Source organism: Nicotiana tabacum, chromosome 14 (genome assembly GCF_000715075.1).
Source record: "Nicotiana tabacum cultivar K326 chromosome 14, ASM71507v2, whole genome shotgun sequence".
NCBI lineage: Eukaryota > Viridiplantae > Streptophyta > Magnoliopsida > Solanales > Solanaceae > Nicotiana > Nicotiana tabacum.
This window is the reverse complement of record NC_134093.1, coordinates 116,608,040-116,628,934: the sequence shown is the minus strand read 5'-3', so window position 1 is coordinate 116,628,934 and position 20,895 is coordinate 116,608,040. Positions and strand designations below refer to the sequence as shown.

The 20,895-nt window shown below is 36.7% G+C and overlaps 2 protein-coding genes and 1 long non-coding RNA gene across 3 annotated transcripts; 2 read left to right on the top strand and 1 right to left on the bottom strand.

Moving 5' to 3' along the window:
* The first annotated feature begins 1,626 nt into the window (after positions 1-1,626).
* On the top strand, positions 1,627-2,208 carry LOC107814015 (uncharacterized). Its single transcript, XM_016639338.1, has one exon. The coding sequence runs from the start codon at positions 1,627-1,629 to the stop codon at positions 2,206-2,208; it is 582 nt and encodes a 193-aa protein (XP_016494824.1).
* A 4,808-nt stretch (positions 2,209-7,016) lies between these two features.
* LOC107774126 (uncharacterized) lies at positions 7,017-12,188 on the top strand. Its single transcript, XR_001645441.2, has 3 exons — positions 7,017-7,459; positions 10,120-11,795; positions 11,959-12,188. It is a non-coding gene; the product is annotated as an uncharacterized LOC107774126 (long non-coding RNA).
* A 6,553-nt stretch (positions 12,189-18,741) lies between these two features.
* LOC142169105 (uncharacterized) lies at positions 18,742-20,000 on the bottom strand. The gene is made up of 3 exons (XM_075230316.1): positions 19,139-20,000; positions 18,981-19,081; positions 18,742-18,837 (listed from the first exon to the last, which is right to left on the bottom strand). Exons 1-3 carry the CDS (start codon positions 19,998-20,000, stop codon positions 18,742-18,744), a joined length of 1,059 nt encoding a protein of 352 aa, XP_075086417.1.
* Positions 20,001-20,895: the final 895 nt, after the last annotated feature.

Here is a 20,895-nt window from a genome sequence, read left to right as displayed (position 1 = left end):
TAAGAGAACTCACTTTCTCTTCACATTTCTTCCCTCCATTTCACATTCACCAACCTTCAATCCCATAAGATGAGCCTAAACTTTTTGTTCTCTTCGATTGCATGATATATCCAAGCAATGACCTGTACCGCAAATCTTTGGAAGTTACGTTGCTGCTAAGGTAATTTGTCTCATTTTAGCTAATAAGGTTTCTTAAGTCAAGTGTGCTGCCTGAAATATGGCATTTAAATATTCCCCATGATTGCCCAAAATTAATGAGTTATGAGGAGCCAGTAACTCTGACGTTTCGATCTATTAGTGATATGACTCTCTCACTTAGCTTCGCAAGCCAGCTTTTAAGTGTGGACTAGCACATGAATTAAGGCATTAGCTTATCTCACACATTATATTTCGTTAATCAGAAGTAAAAAATACTAAATTATTTGTATGAGTTAAAAGGAAAATGTTTATATGAACTATTGTTGAAGAAATGGCTTAAAAATAGTGATTATTTGCAAAGTGTGTCAAGGAATTGAGCCTTGCAAACATGAAGTAACTAGAGAAGGATCGATGTAGTATGAAGTTATATATATGGATGGAAAATGAGAAGGTTAAAATGGATGAGTAAATGAATGAAGGAAGAAGCAATTTGGAAGATATCAATGTATTGATGTGACCTCGCTATGATTAAACTGAAGCAAAATTATGTTAAAATATGGACAAATAAAGATTGTTTTAATAGTATTGTCATGGATATTAATCTAATTAATGAACTTGTTTGATTGTGCCTATCATTTGAATTATGAAGAAGAAGAAAAACAAGAAAAAGAAGATATTGTGCCTATCATTGTATTTACTAACATAGTAATGAGAGATACTGAAAAAATCTCGGTATCTATGGCTAGTCAAAAAACTCTTTCTAACGTGAGCCTCTAATCGGGATGGGGATAGGAAGACCCCGGTATAGCGTAAACAAGGTTCCAAGTACGGATCCAAGGCTGACTGATGAACGAAAGCTAGGGAAGGGCATAACTACATCTCCAAAAGGAGTAGTACTTGAGGTGGGTGGAGAAAAGGGCTCACCGATGGCCATGGTGAATGAGCAAAAAATCCAACATGCATGAGCAACACCTAGTCCAGGGAAGCAAACTTCAATCATAATTGGGAATAATTCCAGTTCAACCGGTGGTAATTCATCAAGGGAAGTAATAGGAGGAGGAAAGAATATACTAGCGCTCATGATAAAGGAACAGGACTGTTCAGTCCACAGAGGTGGAGACAAGCATAGGAAAACTGAAATTGACTACGACTGAAGGTAATTCCAGGCCGATTGATGCTAAATCAGTGGAGAAAGTACATAGTGGACTAGGGATTAAAGCTGGAATGGGTGGAGATAATTGTAAAACAAGGGCAGGCGAGGTGCAAAGGAAAACTGAACTGAACCCTACTAATTCTGGTACATAATCATGGGTTGGTGTGGTTACAAGTAACAAAATGGCTTCGAGGGGTATGAATTTGTAATTTATAGCGTCGCTGATTCACAAAGGGGAAAAAATAGTTCAACTTGATCCAGAAGACATTGAGAATGAGAAGTGGAGCTCAGCTATAATCCTATATGTTATTGGAGAATCTCTAACAATATGAGCCATGGAAAGGTTTCTGGTGTCACAGTGGAAATTTGCAATGAAGCCACAAATTTACTACCATAATGAAGATTACTTTGTGATTGGATTCCAGAACTTGGAGGAGAGAAATGAGGTATTGTACTCGAGGCCTCACACTATTAACAGCCGACCAGTAATAATGAAAGCTTGGACTCCAGATTTCAATCTATACGAGGAAGTTTTAAATACTATTCCATTATGGATTAAGTTACCAAACTTGCCTCTTAATTGTTGGACCATGAAGTCTTTTAGCAAGATTGGTAGTGCGCTTGGCAACCCTCTATATGCAGATGATTGTACAACTAGCTCTGCTAGAATATCATATTCTAGGCTATTTGTGGAGATGGATGTTACAAGACCCTTGCCGAAAAGTGTTAAAGTACAAGATCCCAATGGTGGAGCATTTAAACAAGAGGTTGCGTATGAATGGGAACCTGCTTACTGTGTTACTTACCTAAAAATTGGGCATACTTATGCTCTTGAGAATAACCAAAAACCCCGAATTCACCCCGCGGGAAGAAGAAATGACAGACCTAAGCTAGCTTGGAGGAATAAGGAAACATGAGTAACAGTGAATGTTGCACCCATAGTGAAATCATGACCTGTTAATGTCCAAACAAAGCAAATGAATAAAGAGAAGGCATGGGAAGATTCTGGTTTGAAGTAGGGAGAGGGGTAGCAAATTGTTACAGTCAAATCAACTGCTAAACCTTTTAAAACAACCACAACTGATGAAAGAAGCATTTAAGTAATGTCTTTAATCTTCTGACTGAACCAAAGAATCAACTCGCAGGAACTAGCAATACTAATGGTGTAGCAGTGGACTATAATCAGCGTGTTACTGATTATTATAGAGGAATTGCTGAAATGAAGTAGTAGTAATAGAGGTTCTGAGGGGTTGGCTAGTTCTTCATTCATTCCAACATCAATTTATTTACATGAAATATGAGAGGTGAATAAGGCATAATAGCAGAAGGAGTTGAAAGTAGCTACTAAAGAGAATAAAATGGATCTATTTGCCATCCTAGAACATAGAGTAGCAACACAAAATGAGACAAAAATAATCCAAAAAATAGTTTCTGGGTGGAAATGGATATCAAACTATAGTATGAATAATAAAGGGAGAATCTGGTTAGTTTGGGATCCTAGAGTTGTGGAGTTTACACTAATTGAAATGGATGCACAATATATACATAGTCAAGTAAGAATCTTTGAATTGAAGCTGGACTTTGCTTTTACTGCTATATATGGGCTTCACACAATACAAGACAGAAGACACTTATGGGATAAACTCCAGATATTGGTGAACACACAACAAGGACCATGGATTGCCATTGGCGATTTCAATGTTGTGCTGAATCAGGAGGACAGATTACATGGGACACAAGTTCAAGATTATGAAACAAGGGACTTTAGGGAGTTCATGGTGGATAATGGTTTGGTACAACTGCAAACTATCGGTAGGGAACATACTTGGACAAATAACCATACTTTTAGCAGGATCGACAAAGCTATAGTAAATGCTGCATAGATGAATAATATGACAACATTGATAATCTAGATATTAGAGCCGCATATTTCTGATCACTCTCCTTTGAGGATCAACTTTGCTGGACAAATAGATAGAAGAGGGAAACCATTCAAGTTTTTCAATTGCATAGCTGAGCATAAACAATTCTTAACAGTAGTAGAGGAAGGTTGACATACATATACCGAAGAAAACCACGTGAAAAAAGTGTGGAATAGGTTGGAACTAATTAAACAAGGGTTGAAGAAACTCAATTTTGAACAATTTCATGGAGTGGATAGAAGGATGAAACAAATAAGAAAACAGTTGAATGAAGTTCAGGAGAAGCTGGGATAATCTATCCAGGAAGGTGATTCAAACTCGGCTTATTTCTTTGCAAATATGAAGAGTATATATTTCTAAAATTACACTAGAAGTCTGACAAACACTCAAGGAGATATAATTCATTCTGAAGCATAAATAAAAGATGAAGTCATAGAATTTTACAAGAAGCTACTTGGGACAACAACATCTACACTATTTGCTATTAATCCTACTGTCATGAAACAAGGTCCTGCATTGAATAGGGAACAACAGAGAGATTTGATCAGACCAGTTACCAGAGATGAAGTATACCATGCTCTATTGGATATAGATGATATGAAAGCCCCTGGCTGTGATGGATTGAATGCTTTCTTCTTCAAAAACGCATGGACAATTATAGGTAATGGGGTTACAGAAGCTGTCTTAGATTTCTTCAAGACTGCTACTATATTTAGAGCTGCGAATTGCACTTCAGTAACACTGATTCGAAAGGTAAAAAAATCCAGCATCCATAAAAGAATATAGGCCTATTTCATGCTGCGCTACCGTATACAAACTCATTTCTAAGATATTAACGAAGAGTCTACAGATAGTTATGAATGATTTGGTGGACAATTGCTAGTCGGCTTTTGTGCCAGGCAGGATGATCACAGATAATATAATACTTAGCCATGAATTAGTTAAGGGTTATGGAAGAAAAGGAATTTCACCAAGATGCACGATGAAATTGGATATGCAGAAGGCGCACGATTCTCTTGAGTGGATGTTTGTAGAACAAATTCTAATTGGTATGCCATTCCCGGATATGTTTGTAAAATGGGTTATGAGTTGTGTCAATACAGTGTCTTATTCTATCCTACTGAATGGAAAACCAACACCACATTTTGATGACAGGAGAGGACTAAGACAAGGAGATCTTTTGCCGCCATTTCTCTTTTGTATTATTAATGGAATACCTAACCAGAAACCTGAAGACCTTGAGGAAAATACATGATTTCAACTATCACCCAGATGTGATAAATGCAAATAGTGCAGCTTGGGTTTGCCAATGATCTTCTCTTGTTTTGCAGGGGTGATAGAGGATCAGTAAAATTATTATATGACTGTTTTCTGCAATTTTCCCATGCCTCACGTCTAATAGTCAACAAGCATAAAAGTTTCATCTTCTTTGGTAGAGTTTCTGATGATAAGAAGAAGGAAATTATGGAAGTTTTGGGAATCTCTGAAGGCGAGTTACCAGTAAGATATCTAGGAATGCCCCTCAGTACTAAGAGATTATCAGTTTCACAATGTCAGCCTTTACTAGACAAAATGGTAGGAATAATCACTTCATGGACTTCAAAATTCCTGTCATATGCGAGAAGGCTACAACTGATAAAAAGTATTATTTTCTCTAGGCAAACGTTTTGGTGCCAGATATTTATCATGCCAAAAAGGATCATACAACAAATTGAAGTTGTGTGTAAAAGATTTCTCTGGACTGGAGGAAACGAGATAACCAGGAAGGCATTAGTTTCATGGGACAAAGTCTGCCCAAATCAGTTGAAGTTTTTAATGTGATTGATATCTATATATGGAATAAGGCTTCTATATGCAAATACTTTTGGGATTTATGTAAGAAAAAAAGATAGATTATGGATCAAGTGGATCCATAATTACTATGTGAAGAGAAAACACTCATGGGAGGTTAAACCTAGAAATGCTTCTTAGATGGTGGTCAAGGTGTTTAAGGCAAAGAAGACTGTTGAAGCTGCTGGCTACACATATGAAGATCTGATGGATTGCAAGGCCCCGTAAAATTTAGTAAAAGAATTTAAGGTTTCGTGGTGCAGAGGTAGGCTTACGTATTTGAGGATTGTAGAAATTCTTCGCGGCTCGCAAGCTCACCGCGGTACGAACTTTTTGGGTTGAAGAATGCACTGAGAGTTGATGGAAATTTTTTGGCAAAAGAAAGCGATTCTGCGGTCACGTTTGCGACCGCAGAATAAGTTTGCGGGCCGCATAACGATCGCATAGTTGAGCAAAGAGTTGTTGGATTTTGAAAGTTATTTTGCGCCAATTCTGCGGTCGCATAATTCATTTTGCGACGACATAAGTGGTCTGCGGACTGCAGAACGGTCGCAGACCTGACCAGTGCAACCCAGTTCTGGGCATCAGCTTTGCGGTCCATTTTGCGGACCGCATACCTATTATGCGGTCCATTCTGCAACCGCAGACCTGAGTTCGGAGGGTCCATTTTCTGATTTTTATAACCCGACCTCATTTTTATAAATAGCCTTTGGGGCTTATTTTTGGACGATTATGTGATGATTTTAGAGATAAGTGAGAGTGTTGTAGAGAGAGGAAGAAGCTCAAGTTCTTTGTTCATCAAGATCTTGTCCAAGCTTTGAAATCCAACACAAAAATCTCATAAGATCTTCACTCAATAGGTAAGGTTCTAACCCTAATCTTCAATTTCGAGTTTAGGGTAAAAGATTGGTGATTGGGAGTATGATTCTTGGGTGTGAGAGTATTATGTATACACGTATGTACCAATAAGGTTTGTGGGAAGATTGTTGAGCTCAAATAAGTAAAGATTGTGTTGTAGAATGAAGAAAATCTTGTAGAAGAACCTTGTGGCCAAATGTGCACACCTAGTGTTTGATAAAATGCTCAAATGAGCTGAAACAATGAATATCTTCCTAATTTGTGTTCAATTTTGTTATGTCTCAAAATAGATTGGAATTTCTAGGATTTTCGGAATGTTGTAGTAATTTAAGGAAAGCTCAAAGCGAGGTATGTTGGCTAAATTCCTCTCTTAAAAACTGAATCACACGGTATTCGTGTAATTTATGTAAGTCCCGAGTTGTTCATTATAAAATTAACTATTCTGAATAAGCTTGTGTTGAAAGATATATGATCAATATGTATCCCAAATACTTTTATCGTGTTATGTTATCATTTGAGAATGTGTTCAAAGTATGGGTTGTGCATTAAAAATGTTTCGACTTCAAGTCAAAGTCAAACGAAGGCTATTATGACAAACCTCTACGTGCTTAACTCTTAATTGCTCATATGTGTACTGAAAACTGTAAGCACGTAATTTTTGATCCGGCACGTTTTTGAGCTATTTTAGTGTTTAAAATATTTATTTAACTTAACTTTAATTTTTATAGAGTTTCAATCAATTTTTACTTCAAATTACAATTTAAAAACTCAAAAATATTTTCATTTTTAGTTTAAGGTCAGTTAGTATATTTATGTTTATAGTATTTTAATTTTACCATGACTTTAGCCTATTTTCTCTATTTTTACTTTATTATAACATTTAAAAATATAAAAATATAGTTTTACTTTTAATATTTAATTTTATTTTAGTAGTTTATTAGGAGTGATTTTTATAAATACATTACATTATTTTAGTCTTCTTAGCCCAAAATTAAAACCCAACAAGACATGGACCCAACCCAATTTCCTAAATCCAAGCCCAATCCCTTAACCATAAGTTCTCCCTACCTAAAGATAAATACACACCTCACCCACAAAAAAAGAAAAAGAAGGACTACTATCTCACCCTCACCATCTTCAACATAGAATCAGAGACCCCCCCCCCCCCCAAAAGAGGGACTCCTCTTCTACACTCAAAAAACCTGAGTCGTCCCCTTAATCTCATCCCTCACCTCGCGATTCACAGACCTCACTCCCACACTCTCCTCTCCTCTTATACACAGAAACTCACAATCAAAAAAACTTTGGATTTCAGATCTGGAAAAATACAAAAAAGAAAAAGAAAAAAGGAAACAGATTAGAAAGGGAAATTATGAAACTCTTGTTTCCGTCAAACTTCAGTTCATCTACTTGTTAGTTTTGGGGTTCTTGAGTTTAAGTTGTTGAAGGTTGATTTTGCCGTGGACTGCTTCCGTTGCTGTTGATGTCTTGTTGATCTTCATTTGGCCCTTTTGTCTAGCCTTTATTTGGCGTTTCTAGCCAATTCCTAAGCGATTAGGTACACATCTCCAACTTGTACTTTTTCCTTGATTTGCAATGAAATTTTGGCTTTCTCCTCCTAAATTCTCTTGTCGTGAATGATTGAATCTGTTGTCAATTTTGGTTTTAATATAAGTGGAACGTGTGTGAACTTATTTGAAATGCTAGATCTAGCTAATACTTAAATATGCTATAGATTCAAGTGACATGGCAGAATGTTTAGGAAAATCATTTTTGTGCTTTATGTGAATGATTCGTGGCTTAAGATGATTTTTAGCATGAATTGAGGCATACTGTTTTCACATGTTTAGCCTAGACTCAATCGAGACTTTTGTGTTTAGCATAATGATCGAGTATATGATTTGGGATGTTATTATTTAGGACCTGATTTTAACATTGAGTAATTAATCTGTGCTTGCCCAAAGATTTTGTAAGCTATGAAGTGTGACTGGACTTGTTTGAGTAGGAATTTGTGGATTTAGCTTTTCCCAGTATGGGCCTATTAATTGGCCTAACGAGGCTGCATGCCCAATTTGGGGCCTAATGGTTTCCACACTATATTATCATTTGGGCTCAATTGTAAGCCCACAAACGTTTACAACAGACCTGGTTAAGGTTTAAATGTGAGTCTTTCCTCATGCATAACTCACGATTTTGTGAAAACCAACTATCAACCATATTATTAATAAGGTAAATCCATCGAAGGCATTTGAACTCAAGACCTTCACATAATCCCAAAATATAGGAAGAAATAATCATAAATGCGCTAGTTGCTTTAGGCGCGATTAATAAATCATTGTGGCTATGGGTACGGTTTCCGTGGCATAGTCACGATACATAATCTCCAAGTCGAGTGTGCGTTTCACGTGACTCGACCATCACTTCAAATAATAATAAAAATTAACATGTTGTAAATCGCGGGTGCGTTTCATGTGGCGCGATTCACAATGTGTACAAAAACAAACGAGTGCGCGACATCGCGACTTGTTCAAACAAATTCCATAAATACCAAAAGCGGTTTAAAAGGTAAAAATACACGATAGGTCTCAAATATGTATTAAATCAGATAATTTGGCCAATTATTAATAGTTGAGCGACTATGCTAGAACCACAGAATTCGGGAGTGCCTCACACCTTCTTTCGGGTTAACAGAATTCCTTACCCGGTCTTCTGTATTCGCAGACCATAAATAAGAGTCAATTTCCTCGATTTGGGATTTAAAATAAACCGGTGACTTGGGATAACATAAATATTCCAAGTGGCGACTCTGATTAAACAAATAATCCCATTTCGAACATTGTCACTTTAATTGAAAAAACTCCCTATCCCCTAATACCCCCTTCGGGAAAAAGGAGGTGTGACAAAAACCTTGATTGAAACGCCTTGTTATTGATGATGATGATGATGTTTGAAAGTGAAAAAGGTGAGCATGAAATACTAAATACGGTCGGCGTGCCAAGAATAATTTTATAATTGTGGCTAATAGTGCTAATAAAATGAAAGAATGTGTGAAACATTATGAGATGAGTTTTGACTCCTTTTTATAATAAATGTCATTAATGTCCTATGATCACCCGTGATTAGTACAAGTACGGGGTAGTATGAACATGAACTGTGGCAGTTGCGAAAAACAAAAAAATCATGAACTTAGTTAGTGACCCAAGATGACAAAGAGGTATATAATGAGGTGTAAAAGAGACGTCCTATACTAAATGATGACGAACCTTAAGGAAAGAAATTGGGTCTATGTACCATTGAAATCTACTTAATGATTGGCCATGCATGTATTAATGTAATGAGCTATGTTTTTCCATGATGAGCATGAACATGAAGTGTTCCAATGATCCGGGAACTTACGACCTTAAAAGTAGCGTTAGTCATGTCGCTTGAGTTTATACACAGTTATGTGCATAATGATGTGTTATGAACCCTATGGACAGTCTATGAAATGCATAAGTATAATGTGTTATGAACCCTATGAACTGTCTATGAAACACATAGGTGTATTGTGTTATGAATCCTATGGACGGTCTATGAAACACATAGGCGCATTGTGTATGGAGTCCTATGGACGGTCTATGAAACGCATAGGTATATTGTGTTATGAATCCTATGGACGATCTATGAAACGTATAGGCATATTGTGTATGGAATCCTATGGACGGTCTAAAAACGCATATGTATATTATGTATAGAACACTATGGACGGTCTATGAAATGCATAGGTGTATTGTGTATAAAATATATAGGTGTACGGTATGAATAAACACTATAGATAGTTTATGAGACACATAGGTGTATAATATGATATGTAAATGTATGGTCGTAAAATAAGAGAGGGATATGGACGATCTAGTGAGACGCTTTATTAACACAGGCATAGGTGCCACTTTCATTGGCGTTGTTCGTACATGTTGTTTCAATAAAATTATATTATGTATTCCACGTATAGTTCATATGGCTCGGTTAATCCTAAAAGAGGTTTAAAATGATGTAAGTATAATAAGACTTGAAATTTAAATCTATGTGATGTTTCGTAGTTCCTTGATGTCCTTTATTTACCTCTTATTTGAGTTACCGTATTTTCATATGTTGTTCTGTCTGCCTTACATACGAGTACTATTCCACATGTACTCACGTATCTTTTGCCGGGGGCGCTACATCTTTTAATGGATGCAGGTGCTTCCATAGCAGGTGACATCGATCTGTGATAGCAGTATATTCTCCTCTCAGCTACTTGGTGAGCCCCATTTCATATCGGGGTCATGTACCATTTGTTTTCTCATGTATTGTGTTTTGAGGTATAGCCGGGGCCTTGTTGCCGATATTATCCTAGCACTCTCTTGTACCCGTTAGAGGCTCCGTAGACATGGTGTGGATTGTACATTGGTATTGGGAAGATGAAGCTAATGATACTGTAATTGTATCACATGCTCCACTTCTAAACTAAGGATGTGTAATGTACGATTTTGAGGACTTTAAAATGAAGTAACTAATGGTAATGAATTGGTATTGTACACATGATCTCTTTATTGTCTAATTAATGAAAATGTATCTTTATTCATAAGTGAGTTTGGGTAGAAAGTATCTAACATGCTTGCTTGATCGGGTTCACTTGGTTGAGCGCCGGTCGCGCTCCCCGAGTTCGGGGCGTGACATGGATGTTACTCAGTTCTCAATTAAGAAGTTCTATCACATGTTAAGAGGTGACTTTCACAAGGTTAGCTGGAGAAGACTAGTATGTAATAATCCTGGATGCAACAAATGGACATTTATCGTGCAACTCGTAGATCTTGGGAGAATATATACGAAGGACATGTTGCTTAAGTAGGGTGTAGTAACAAACTTACAGTGTCCTCTATGCAACACTGAAGATGAATCCATAGAACATTTGTTCTTCAACTGCAAGTTCTCTGCAGAATTATTGACCAAACTGCTCAATTGACAAGGCATCAACAAATTACCTATGGGATGGAGTCAAGAAGTTAACTAGGCAGTCAATCATGCTAAAAGAAAAAATGCCAAAGCTGGTATATTTAGGATGGTGATGGCTGGTTGTATCTACTATTTATTGCAAGAGAGGAACCAAAGGACTTTCTTGGGCAAACAAAGAAGTGTTGTAGGCCTTGGTAAATTGATAGTACAAGACATGCATGGAAGAGGACAATGGAACAGTAGGATAGTTGAAATTTTGAGAAATATGAACTATTACCCCTAAGTTTGCTCGGAAACATGTTGTAAAAAGGGATGGGGGATGTTAAGGAGATAGTTGTTCTAAAGTTGAGGCTGTCCAGCTTTAGGGGTTTCGATTTGTTTGTACATATTTTTTTCCTTAATAAAATTTGACTAATTACCAAAAAAAAAAAGAAGAGATAATGACATTTTCTAGCTAATCTTTCATGATCTTAATTTTTCTTGAGTAACTATTCATATCATCACATGTTGCATGCTTAAAGTCGATATACTTTTTTTTTGATAACTAACTTAATTTTATTAATCACCAAAGAAACAGTTACAAAGCCACAACTAAGCCAACAAAGCTAGCTATTTAATAAAGGAAAACCTATGTATAGTGACTTAGCCCTAACTCCTACTTATCTATCAGTTCAGTTCAAAATTAGATATTTCAATAGCTTAGTTTGGTGTGCATATGTTTCAATAGTTCTCCATCCGACATGACTTTCTTAGGGTCCGAGATGGCAAAGAAATTGAATGTGATCTTTCCTTGAATTTTTTGATGTTTGTGACCTATTCTTAAATTGCATTCCTCTTTCTTGCTTTCTTTAATTTTTTGTTGCTCAGTTCACAAAACATAATCGCTTTGCTTTATTAATCCGTTCTCTCTTTCGTAAAAGGTATGAAACTGTACTCATCATCCTTTTTTTGAAAAGAAAAGCTATAATAGGCCGTTTAAGAACAAGTTCTAAAGATAATTTTTGAGTGGGGTGGAAAATTTAGTCTCAGTTTTTCATATTTTTTTGTTGTTAGTTAACAATTCATCTGCTCTTTGTATTCCAGAGTTCAAAGAAGAAGAAGAAGAAGAAGAGCAGTGTTCTCAAGTATGACACTTTTGGATGGATAATACTTGCTCTTGGCTTTGTTGCATAGGTAGGATTATATTTAAAACCAGAATATGCACTTTGCGGGTAAAAATACATACTCTAGTTTCTCCTTGCATTAGGAGCTTTAGACGTTCATACATGCCATTTAGTTCCTAGCTGTCGGCATTTAAGCTAGTTATGTAATTTTAAGATTAATAACTTAATTGTAAAAATTATATATATATATATATATATATATATATATATTAATGCATCATTTTAAACTTATTTGGGTCCTTTTTTTGGTTTCTTCTTTTTCTTTCTTCTATTCAATAACTATAGTTGGGTAGGATTATATTTGTGATGTTCTATAATTTTCACATAACTTTTATTTTATTTAGCAGAAAAGAAAGAAAAAATAAAAAGGTGAGAAAGTTGTGCGATCATTGCAATATCTATAAAAAAGGAATTATGTACAGTGGCTTATCAATTTACTGCTGTCTGTTCCTTGTTAATTTGGATGTTTTTTGAGTCAAGAATTGCGCCTAAAAAAATGTCAAAAACAGCTAATCTGCACTTGGAGCCTCAAGCTCGACAAGGAAACTTCTAGAAAGAAGAAGAAGAGAGCATTTTGGATAAAATGAGTGTATGTCTTCATTAGCAAATCCTCCGAAAGACTATATACAAAGCTATACAAAGCTCCACTAACTCCACTAACTAACTCTTAACTTACCAATAGGCCGCTGCCATGTCACCTCTAACTAACCAATCTGCCAACTAATTATCAGCTAAAAAACTATTAACAGACTATATGTGATGACCCAAAATATCATCTTTAAATTTAATAATTAATTATGTGATATAAGCACTATTTACCATTACTCGACTTGCATGTGCAGTTCGCAAAAATTTTTCGGAAAGTTTTCAGGTGAAAAATAGATTAAAATGTGAATTAGATGTTTAAAACACAACTGAGTTGACTTTGGTCAATATTTTGAGCAAACGGACTCGGATCAGTATTTTGACAGTTCTGATAGGTCTGTATCGTGAATTGGGACTTGGGCGTATGCCCGGAACCAAATTCCGAGGTCCCTAGCCCAAGATATGGAATTTTGATAAAAAGTTTAAAGTTTGAGTTTAAATAGTGACCGAATATCGAATTATATGCAAATGACTCCAGAATAGAATTTTGATGATTCCAACAGCTCCGTATGATGATTTTGGACTTAGGAGCGTGATCGGAATTTTATTTGGAAGTCCGTAGTGAAATTAGAGTTGAAATGGCTAAAATAGAAATTTAAAGTTTGAAAGTTTGACCGGGGAGTTGACTTTTTGATATCGGGATCGGAATCCAGTTCTGAAATTTTTTACAGCTCTGTTATATCATTTATGACTTGGGTGCAAAATTTGAGGTCAATCGGACTTGATTTGATAGGTTTCGACATCGAATGTAGAAGTTGGAAATTCTAAGTTTCATTAAGCTTGAATTGGAGCATGATTCATGATTTTAGCATTGTTTGATGTGATTTGAGGTTTCAAATAAGTTTGTATGATATTTTAGGACTTGTTGATATTTTGGGTTGAGGTCCCGAGGGCCTCGGGTGAGTTTCGGATGGTTAACGGATCAAAAGTGGGACTTAGTTGTTGCAAAAGCTGCTGCAATTTTTCTGCTGGAAATACTTTCAAAATCGGGATGCCTGTCAAAATCGAGCTCCCTGAATAAATCGAGCTTTCGATCCCTGACAAATCGAGGTCCCTGACAAAATCGAGATCCCTGACAAAATCGAGGTCCCTGATCGAACTGGACAGATCGAGCTCCCAAGATCGAACTGGACATATCTGTAAGTTATAAAAATAATGGCATTCAACATTTGCCATTTTTGACAAACTTGAGCTTGAACAGAGGCGACCTTTGACAGATTTTCAAGGAAAGACATTTGGGGTAAGTGATTCCAACTCGGATTTGGTCTATATACACAAAAATATCATTGTTTTCACCATTTAATTAGTGTTTTGAGATTGAAATTTGAAAAATTTTAGAAATCTCATAGAAATAAATTTTTTAGATTTCGGTGTTGATCCGGAGTTCGATTGGAGTGAAACTGGTATAGTTGGACTCGTAATTGAATGGGTTGTCGGATTTTATAAGTTTCGCCGGATTCCGAGATGTGGGCCCCACGGGCAAATTTTGAGCTAATTTCGGATTTTATTGAAAAATATAATATTTTCTTATGAAATTGATTCCTATAATTTTTGTTGATTGTATCGAATTACTTATGACTAGATACGAGTCGATCGGAGTCGAAAAATTGAGGAAAAAGCATAATACTTGGTTAAATTGGAGCAAGTCGAGGCAAGTGACTTGTCTAACCTTGTGTGAGGGAAATTTTCCTAGGATTGGTATTAATTGTAATGTGATGAAAGTCATATACACGAGGTGACAAGTGTGTACACGGACCTAATGTGAAGGATTATGTGTTCAAATTATGAAGATCACTGTTACATATTAATTAAATTATTAAATCTTGTTATATTCTCCATTAATGATTTGATTTGTATACCTTAAATTTTCTTGACATTTTCCTGCTAATTATTTTACTTGTTTGATTAAAACTTGGTTTCTTTTATACTGTGCATTATTTGAAGGTTGATTTTCTTTAAATTAAGTATTATTAATATGAAATATTATTTTCCTGAATTATTTTATTCCTGATTATTTTCGCAAGATTTTTGGTACTCATTGTGATGGAGCCGTGAGCTCTTTATTGTGGAAAATATTATTTTTGGATTATTTTGGCATGAGCCGTGAGCTCTTTATTATTGAAAAATATTGTTGTTGATTTATTTTTGGAAAATTGAAATATTGGGCACTTGAGGTAAAAATTGTGATATATTGTGATATTGATACGCATGCGGTGGTATAAGGTGTGGGGATTGAAACGCATGCGGTGAGATAAGGGTGGCTTGATACGCGTGACTAGTAGGGGTGACTACTAGAAGTCATGCGGTGTGATAAGGGAGGCTAAAATGCGGGATGCTATTTCGGAAAAAAGATTTTTTTAAAATAAATTGTGAAGGCTCCCGCGGTGATATAAGAAAATGAGATATTGTGAATTTATTTATGATTTGGGACTACGAGGTGGTACCTCAGTAGTGCCCTTGTTGATATTAATTTATGGTCATAGTTGCCTTCGATTAATTGTTGTGATTTTCATAAAGCTGAAAGGAAATTCTGTTTTGATTCCACGAGATATTATTTGCAATTAATTGGTGTCATTAAATGTGACATACTATTTGATTCATTTTCTCAGTCATTTTTATCTTATTAAATTGTTTAAATATTTTTCCATGTCATTATCTATTCTCCAGTAGGGCTGACCTGACCTCGTCACTACTCTATTGAGATTAGGCTTGGCACTTACTGGATACCGCTGTGATGTACTCATACTATGCTTCTGCACATCTTTTTGTGCAGATCCAGGTACATCTTACCAGTTTAGACGTCAGTGAAGCTACCTGCGCACGGAGACTTTGAGGTATATCTGCCAGCGTCCGCAGACTCCGGAGTCCCCTTCTATCATTTTATGTTGCTTCCTTATTTTTCTTTAGACCTTGATACATAAAAATATTGAGAATAAATTTTAGAAGCTTGTGACTTATTTCTACCGGGTTTTGGGAGTTGTAATTATTTGAATTGTAGTTTATTTATTTCAGATATTTATGATTATTCCGCATTGATAGGCTTACTTAGTCTTAGAGACTAGGTACCATCACGACCTCCTACGGAGGGAATTTAGGGTTGTGACACTATCACTAACAACTAACAATACAAATCATATCAGCTAAGAAACTATTAAAAGACTATCAGTAATAACTAACAATACAAATCATAGTAGTCCCCCTCAAGTTGAAGGGTGCAAAATGTTTAGCACACCAAGCTTGCCTAGAAGATACAGGTGCTGAGCTTGACATAACCCTTTGGCGAGCAAGTCAGCTAGTTGGTCTCGAGTGATCACATAAACTGTCTTGACAACACCATTTTTTATCTTGTCTAGAAATGAAATGACAGTCAATTTCTATATGCTTCGTACGCTCATGGAAGATGGGGTTAGCTGCTATTTGCATAGCAGACTTGCTGTCACTAAACACTGTAATTGGGGTCTGAATGGTCACTCCGAGCTCCTTGAACAAACCAAGCAACCAAGTAACTTCCGCTAGAACTGAAGCCATGCTTCTATACGCAGCTTCAGCAGAACTTCTGGACACTGTTTGCTATTTTTTTGACTTTTAAGATATCAAGGATTCTCCAAATTTAATGGCATAGCCTGTGATTGATCTGCGGGTATTTGGGCATACTGCCCAGTCTGAACCACACCAACAACTTAACTCAGTAGCAGCCCCAACTTTCAGCCACACACCTTGACCTGTAGCATTCTTCAAATATCTCACCACTCGTAGTGCAGTTTTCCAGTATGATCTCTTAGGATGCTGCATGAATTGGCTCAATGTTTGGATAGTATAACTGATGTATGGCCGTGTAATTGTAGCATACATAAGCTTCCCAATCAGCTTCTGGTACAATGTAGGATCATGCAATGTTATATCTCCCATAATGGCTGTGATCTTATCATATTCCACTGTAGTCAACTTTAGATTGGTTTGCATATGAGTGATAGCAGGTTTGGCTCCACTGAGGCCCATGTCAGAGATTAGCTCAAGTACATATTTTCTTTGGTTTAGTATAATGCTAGATTTTGATCTAAGAATCTCAATGCCCAAGAAGTATTTGAGTTCCCCTAAATCCTTTAGTTTGAATTTCTGATGGAGCACCTGCTTGGCTTCAATGATCAAGTCTGCATTGCTGCCTGTAATGAGCATATCATCTATATAGACTAAAATGACCACTATGCCACCCTTTTTCTTCAAGGTGAATAGGGAAGAGTCATGACTACTCTAAGCAAATCCTGCTTCAAGAAATGCCTCTGTCAATTTGATGTTCCATTGCCTAGAGGCTTGCTTAAGTCCATATAAGGATTTGAGTAACTTGCAAACCTTCTACTCCCCTGTCTCCTAAAACCTTCAGGTAGTTTCGCGTACACTTCCTCACAGAGATCACCTTGCAAGAAAGCATTGTGCACATCCATTTGGTACAAATACCATCCTCTGGACACTGCTAGTGCTATCACAGACCTGACTATGACCATCTTGGCCACAGGTAAAAAAGTGTCATGATAGTCAAGGCCTTCCTGCTGACTGTATTCTTTGGCAACCAACCTAGCCTTAAACCTCTCAACTTCTCCATTGGTATGATATTTGATCTTATATACCCAGTTAGAGCCCACAATGTTCTTTCCTGCAGGTAAATCAACAACTTCCCAAGTGTGATTGTCCTGTAGAGCTTGGATTTCTTGTTACATAGCTTGAATCCATCTAGTGTCTTTGGTTGCTTGTCTGAAAGTCTTTGGTTCCACCAGGCTTGAAATTTTAGACAAGTATTTGCAGTAAGTGGGGGGCAACATTATCATAAGAGAGATAATTTACCAAAGGATATTTACTGGAAGCTTTGTTTGGTGCTATGTAGTCCTTCATCCAAATGGGCTCTTTGGACTCCCTAGCAGATCTTCTAACAACTGCTGGTGGTGTTGGTGTTGTTTCTGCTACTTGTGGTGCCATTTCCTGCATTGTCTCTTCCTGTGATGCTGTAACATGTTCAGGTTCAGCACCTTCAGTGACTGATTCTGCAGGTTCAAGATCATCAACTGTATTAGGTGTGTGAGTTGTAGTAATAAGTGTTTGAACTTCTTGCACATCCTGACTTTGTACATTATCAGGCATGTCAAGAAACCAGGATTGCTCTATATCTAAGTTTGCAGCAAAAGGAAATTCTGATTCCTTGAAAACTACATCCCTACTCACAAATAATTGTTTGCTATCCAATTCCAGTGATAGATAGCCTTTCTGTCTCTCAAAATAGCCCATAAGAACTGTAGATCTAGCTCTTACAACAAACTTATCACCTTTGGGTACAATGGTTGCATAACATAAGCATCCAATTACCCTCAAATGCTTCAGAGATGGAGACTTGGAGTGTAGCATTTGATAGGGACTTTCCTTTGATGGCTACAGATGGTAGCCTATTAATCAAGTACACGACAGTTGTAACACAAATGCCCCAGTACTTAGTTGGCATTTTGGACTAAAACTTTAAAGCTCTTGCTACCTCTAATATATATCCATGTTTCCTCTCCATAACACCATTCTGTTGTGGAGTATGTGTGCAACTACTCTGATGTATTACACATAGATCTTGCAAGAGTGATTTACACTGAGAATTAAATAATTTTGTTCCATTGTTAGATCTTATTATCTTCACCATAGTCCCAAACTGATTTTTAATCATCAAGAGAAAGTTCTTAATAACAAAAATGACTTCTGGTTTAAGTTGTAGTAGATGAATCCATTTATAACGACTAAAATCATCTACAATAGTCAAGAAGTAGCATTTCTTATCATAGGTAGCAACTTTATAAGGGCTCCAAAGATCCATATGAACAAGAGCAAAAGGGAATTCAGTTCTGGAATTGCTAGTAGGAAATACTAGTCTAGCTTGCTTAGCTAGTGGGCAAACAGGACACTTATTGAACACTTTATTATTTTCAGCACTTTCTAAGTTCATACTCTTCATAGCAGTTGGTGAGGGATGTCCAAGCCTCATATGCCACAGTCTGCAGTCTTCTCCTTTTACTGCAGCAGCCAACCTCTAATTCTCGACCTTATTTTTGCCAATTGCTTCTCTCAAAATGTACAGTCCAGCATTTCCCTTAACAATCCCCTTCACCCTGCCACTGGAAAGGTCCTGAAACAAGACAAAGTCAGGGAAGAAATTGACTGAACATGAGAGCTGCTTGGTTAACTTGGATACTGACAACAAATTGAATTTGAAGTCAGGTATGAACAATACATCACTAATGGATTCAGTTCCAAACAAACGAGACTAACCTTATCTTCTGTAGGCCGATGTACACTATCCTTAGAGGCTTTCCTAGTATGAGCTTCATCTTTTAATAAGTTTTCAGTTGCTGTTATGTGGTGTGTAGCACCTGAATCGACAATTCATTCATTTGCAAAGCTACTAGTCATTAAGCAAGTAACAATACCTGCTATATTAGCTTGAGCATCAACGCTGTCTTTGCTTAGCATTCCCAGAATTCGTTTGTATTGATCCTCAGTGAAGTTTGGTCCTTTTCCAGCTAAAGTAGTATGTAAATCATCACTTGTTGAAGAACTTTGGGATTGAACCTCAGCACTTGCAGCATTTCCACATACATTATTCACAGCATTGATAGATTGTTGATTTCCAAATTGTCCTCTAAAATTGCCATTACCTCTACGAGGCTGTCCACCAAAGTTGCTATTATTAAACTTCTTCTTTCCTTTAAAATCTTCAGGATATCCTATGATTTTGTAATAGTTTTTCTTTGTGTGACCTCTAAGCCCACAATGCTCACACTGTATAAAGGGCTTCTTTCCCCTGTAACCTTGACCCCTGCCAACTTGCATTGCCATTGGATCAATTTTTTCATTCAAACCAGAAGATGAGTGTTGGGACTCATCCTCAATTACCATAGCATACGCCTGATTAAGAGATGGCTCATTTGATTGTAGCAAAAATTGTCTCCTGACTTGGTCATATGAGTCATTTAGGCCACTTAGAAATTGTAGCAACCTTTGTTGTTGTAAGTGTTCAGCATACTCTCTCGAATTAGAGGCAGGTACTATGTCATCATACTCTTTCCACAAACCTTTCAACTTAGTGAAGTAAGTAGAGACAAAGTTTGTACCTTGAGATAGAGTAGCAATAGCTCTGTGAATCTGAAAAATCCTCATGCAATTGACCTTGTCAAACCGTTCTCTTAGATCTTCCCAGACCAAATGAGTATTTGAAGCATACACAATTCCACTAAGGAGCTCTGTCGATACTGTGTTCATGAGCCATGAGAGAACAATTGCATTACACATTTCTCACTGTTCATGCAATTCTGTCTCACATGACTCCTTTGAGCAGGTGCCAGTCACAAACCTTAGCTTTCTCTTCCCAATAATGCGATCTTCATTGTCTTGCTCCAAAGACCATAATTCTCTAATCCTACTAACTTCACAGAGATTAGAACAATGCCAGGAATGTCGGATGTACCAAGGTATAATGGATGTGTATAGGAGATTGCTGTTTCTGCCAGTGAAGAATTCAATTTTCAAAAAACACTCAGTGAATGAAGGATCGATAGACTCGAGGATGCCGTAGATTACATTGATAAACATGCACAGATTATCAGTAGCTCCTGCTCTGATACAATGTCAAAAATAGTGCTAATCTACACTTGGAGCCTCAAGCTCGACAAGTCCTCTAATGGAGGAAGCTTCTAGAGAGGAGGAGAAGAAGAGAGCATTTTGGATAAAATGAGTGTATATCTTCATTAGCAAATCCTCGAGAAGACTATATACAAAGCTATACAAAGCTCCACTAACTCCACTAACTAACTCTTAACTTACCAATAGGTCGTTGGCACGTCACCTTTAACTAACCAATCTGCTAACTAACTATCAGCTAATAAACTATTAACATACTATCATTAACAACTAACAATACAAATCATATCAGCTAACAAACTATTAACAGACTATCACTAACAACTAACAATACAAATCACTATAAAAAAATCAGTGAAAAAGTATAATCTTCCACGCCTGAGATTCAACTACTAGGAAGTACTGCAAATGTGTGTTATAAGTCGCAATTGACGAATGCGATATATCGCAGTCGATGAATACTAAAATTGACTAATGCGATATATAAATCATAATTTCGGAACGCGGTGTATAAGTCGTAATTGATGAATGCGATATATAAGTCTCA